General features: G+C 36.1%; 1 protein-coding gene across 1 annotated transcript; it reads right to left on the reverse strand.

Moving 5' to 3' along the window:
• Nucleotides 1-1,368: 1,368 nt before the first annotated feature.
• LOC18009473 (CLAVATA3/ESR (CLE)-related protein 10) lies at nt 1,369-1,830 on the reverse strand. Its single transcript, XM_006390970.2, has one exon. It carries the CDS (start codon nt 1,795-1,797, stop codon nt 1,468-1,470), a length of 330 nt encoding a protein of 109 aa, XP_006391032.1. The 5' UTR covers nt 1,798-1,830; the 3' UTR covers nt 1,369-1,467.
• Between the last annotated feature and the right edge of the window lie 2,294 nt (nt 1,831-4,124).

Below are 4,124 nucleotides of genomic sequence, written 5' to 3' on the forward strand. Positions count from 1 at the left end.
ATTAAACTCTACGAAAAAACAGACATATATATATATATATAGATATATCTCGCATTAGGAGGCAAGGAAGGTGTAGTTTGTGAAAGGCTGCTTAAGCGATACCTTTCCTTTGAATGAAGCCATAAATTGAGGTCTCGCAAAGGGTTTCTAAAAAACAATTCTCTTTTAATTAGCAAGTCCAATTCAAAAGAGATTATCCACTTTAATAGATTCCTTGTTCCAGAAGAGAAGTTCCCTCTTATGTAACCCTTTTCTTCTTTCTCTGCTTTAAGTGAGATTTGTTTAGCAATTCATGTTAGTTTATGGGATTTTCCTACGTAACATTTCAAATTAATTTTCTTTATTATAAGAACACCATAACCAAACCTAACACAGAGCCAACACTAGCAAAGCCTTCTTCAAGCACAAGCCGGAGCGTTGAAGTCTTTAAGAGAGACAAATTAAACACTGTGGAATCTTGCTTAATATGTATCGGCGTCGATGAGTCTACCAACTTAGGCTACTTGGCTCAAGAAAAACGGATCTTGAATCTTGTCGATCAGCGTCTTGTCAACACATGCGCCTAAGTTATAGATATGGTGCGTGAGTCCATCAACGACGTCACGACCAGAGTGAAGAAGAAACTCATTGAACCATTTCTCATCGTAGAAACCAGCTGGTCCTAAAACCTTAGGCTGAGTGGTCTCATTCGGATACAGCTTCTGCACCACTCTCTTCAGCTTCTTCATGTCTTGTGCGTATTGTTTCACTTCCACTCTCGCCCGATACTCCACATGAGCAAAGCTCGTTTCATCAGATCGTATGAGTTCATCGCGTTCTATTCTCCAATCCAGAGTCCTTCCTCTGTTTTCCATTTCTTCCTACCGAACAGAGCATTTAGACCAAACGTGACTTTACCTCTGTGTATAAAAGATTCGGCCGAGGAGGAAGGTTTATTTTATAGACCATCAGAGTCAGTTACGGCACAATACTACTAATTGAGAAGGCCCATAAACATCATAAAAGCCCATCCTTGTTTATATACAAAGCAATCGGAGACTTTAGAGAGAGATACAGCTCTCAAATTAATGGAACTCATGTGTTTCTCTTGATCATAAACCTCTTGTCTCAATCACACCGATGGATATGGATGCAGTAAAAACAAGGAAGTAAAAAGAGCAAGATCCTTGGAAAATAATATGTATTTCCAAGCTTGTTTCTGCCTTATTTCCATCATAAATCGATAAGCCCAAAAACAAGCATGGAAATAGCAAATATAGTTTTGCTTCATAATATATAGTAGTGCGCAGTACAAAAAGAAACATCAAGAAAATAACTAAAAAAGAAAGAGAAAGATTTACAAGAAAACTGAGAAGAAAATCTCGACGGAACCCTAGCTTGCTCTGTTTCTTCACCCAAAGCAATGTCGTTTTTCTTCTCTATACAGTATAAAATTGGCCGTGACTCACAAGAAAGGGTTTTTAATTTTCAGTTGTGAAGTGGGTTTGGGCCGGAGGGGACGAGTCTTTTGTCGACGCCGTACCTTTGGTCGATCTCTGGAGGAGGAGGCGGAGGAGAGAAAAGCGGTTGTCGACTGCTTCTATGGATTCTTTCGAGCTCAATGCACATAGAGCGTGCGTAAGGACGTGAGAAAGATTCGCATGAACGGTGAGGATAAGAGTAGTACGCGTGTTGAACCCTCTTGTTGGCTCGGCGGGTTTGATTACTCCACTTTCCTGCTGTTGTTTCGGTCGTTAAAAGGAAGAAGACGATGAGGAAAAGGATGATATTGATCGGACGGTTGCGGTTAATCGGCATTGTTGCCGATCAAGAGAGAGAGAGAGAACTCTGAGATTGGCTTGCGTTGTCCAATAGAGGAAGAGAGAAAGAGAGATTCTTGGAGAAAGAAAGTTGAGAGAGAGAGAGAGAGAGAGAGAGGGGGAGATATTGGTGAATTGCGAAACTGAGAGTTTAATGCTGCATCAGAGGATGTGTATGATTATGATAAAATTTTGAGGTAAAAATGTTAAAAGATGGGTCTTTATATACTTTTATATTTACGTTTTCCAATCCATAAATGTCAATCCGTGACCTTGTACATTACGAACCATAAATTTTACTTTTCTGTATTTTGATTTGTTCAATATATTAAAATAAGCTTAATTGGTTAGAATAACAATGTTCAATATATGTCGTCTTGAATAACAAAATCTGTGTATTAGTATCACTAAGTTTATTGCAAAAAAAAAAAAAAAAAAATTATAGTCTGAGTTATTGCAATTAATGAAAAAGATTTGAGTTTCTTATACAAGCGAAGGTTCTCTTTTTCTCAATCTCACACAGGAAAGTAAAAAGTATAAATGAGGGACAAATATTTTATATGCATATAGTAAAATGTAATAAATAAACATAGATTGTCTTAGCCAAAAGGCCCCAAAAAAAATGTTTGTATGATTACTTTTTTACAGTACTAGATATGTAAAATTTCAAAAATTTAAAGCCAAGAAATAGACAAGAAGTTGAATGGTAGCTTATATTGGGTGGTTTCGTGGACCTCAAGCTTATCCTCAGTGTTGTGCAGAATCTCTTCTTTTCTTCCTTCAGTTAAGAGCTCTGTTTTGCCTCCACATTGTTTGTTAAATTTACTTACAACACTGATTATATAACACTAGTCATGATCTACAATTCAAACTTGAGAAGTCAGCAAGGAAGAATGTTGCACAGCCATGACCCTTGTTTTGATTAGACATCTCTACTCGGTGTCCAAATCTTTAAACAATATCAGATGTTGTCCAACCAAGAACAAGAAGAACAAAATTAAACCCTTAAACAGTGTGTGTCACTAAACTCTAATTTATGCAATGTGTCTCTCTGGAGGAGTTTTGCCAGACCCAAAATATATACTCTCTCTCTGTTCTTTGCGGTTTCTTTTTTCGGATTACTTATGTGCCAAAGAGGAACTTATGGATCACAGATCAAATATCTCAAAAAAATCATAGTGCAGGATCGAGAAGGAGGAGGAAAATGAGTCACGAGTGATCTTAGATCCTGCGAAATATCTTATGTCCTTTTTGGCTTTCACAGCTTAGAGCCTTAGACTCCTTAGAGAACATTTCAAAAAGACTGCTTGGAAGCTTTCTTGACTAGCAAGATGCAAGAATCATAAAGCAAAGTGTTCAAAATCAATCCAACTTGACTCTAACGCTGTTTGTGCACAGCCAAACTCACAAGGAATCCAATATCAAGATTTAAAGCTAAGATAAACCCTAATTCCAGGGTCTTCTACTTTTTTATTATGTATCCCCTATATATTGATGACACCAATATAATGATCAAATTAAACCAACAAACTAAATTTCAACTATGGGCCCTGAAATCATTAAGTTACCAAACGAATAGGGAAGAGAAAAACGAGATTGGAACGTTAGAGAAGTACAAGAAACAAGCAGAAAGCTAAATTATTTAAGGGAAAATGGCTTACTCTGACATTTTCTTTCAGTCTCTGAGAATAATTGCCAGAACTCAGAAGTTCTAAGTCAAAGAACGTGCATTTATTGGACCCATAATTGTTAGTACGGGCCATTGTTATATTATAGATTCAGCCCAAATATAACGAGTTAGGCAAGGGTAAACCGAACCGAAATAGAATGAGATAGTTCGATTTTGGTTATGCTAAATAACCGTTCGGATATAAATTTAAAATACCTATACAAGTATTAACCGAACCAATATAGATATGGCTTTACCTTCGTAAATATTTCTCCGTAATTTCTTTAACTCGACATGGGCCTTCTGCGACTATAGTCTATAGATAGACACGGCTAAGCATCAACATTCATGTTTTACGAATAAATGATCAAAAAAAAAAAAAAAAAACTAACATACTGCATTTCTGAAACATGTTAATTGTTTTCCTGTTCTAAAAGATTGGTTTATTGATTAATTAGTTAATTGAATCGTGAACGTGAGAGTCATTTTCGAGAAGGGAGCAAACGTGGTCATATTAAAATGATGGATTCGCAAATTCTCTCTCTCTAGATCTCTTTCATTATTTGTTATTACAATTATGATTTTTTTTTGTTTGTATAGACGATGATTTTGATCTTTATAATGTTAAAGTAATGATGATCATATGTTAAATTAAG

Source organism: Eutrema salsugineum, unplaced genomic scaffold (genome assembly GCF_000478725.1).
Source record: "Eutrema salsugineum unplaced genomic scaffold, Eutsalg1_0 scaffold_9, whole genome shotgun sequence".
Taxonomy (NCBI): domain Eukaryota; kingdom Viridiplantae; phylum Streptophyta; class Magnoliopsida; order Brassicales; family Brassicaceae; genus Eutrema; species Eutrema salsugineum.

Excerpts from the sequence above, each read along its gene's own strand:
- LOC18009473 (XM_006390970.2), bottom strand. The coding sequence starts at position 1,797 with ATGCCGATTAACCGCAACCGTCCGATCAATATCATCCTTTTCCTCATC.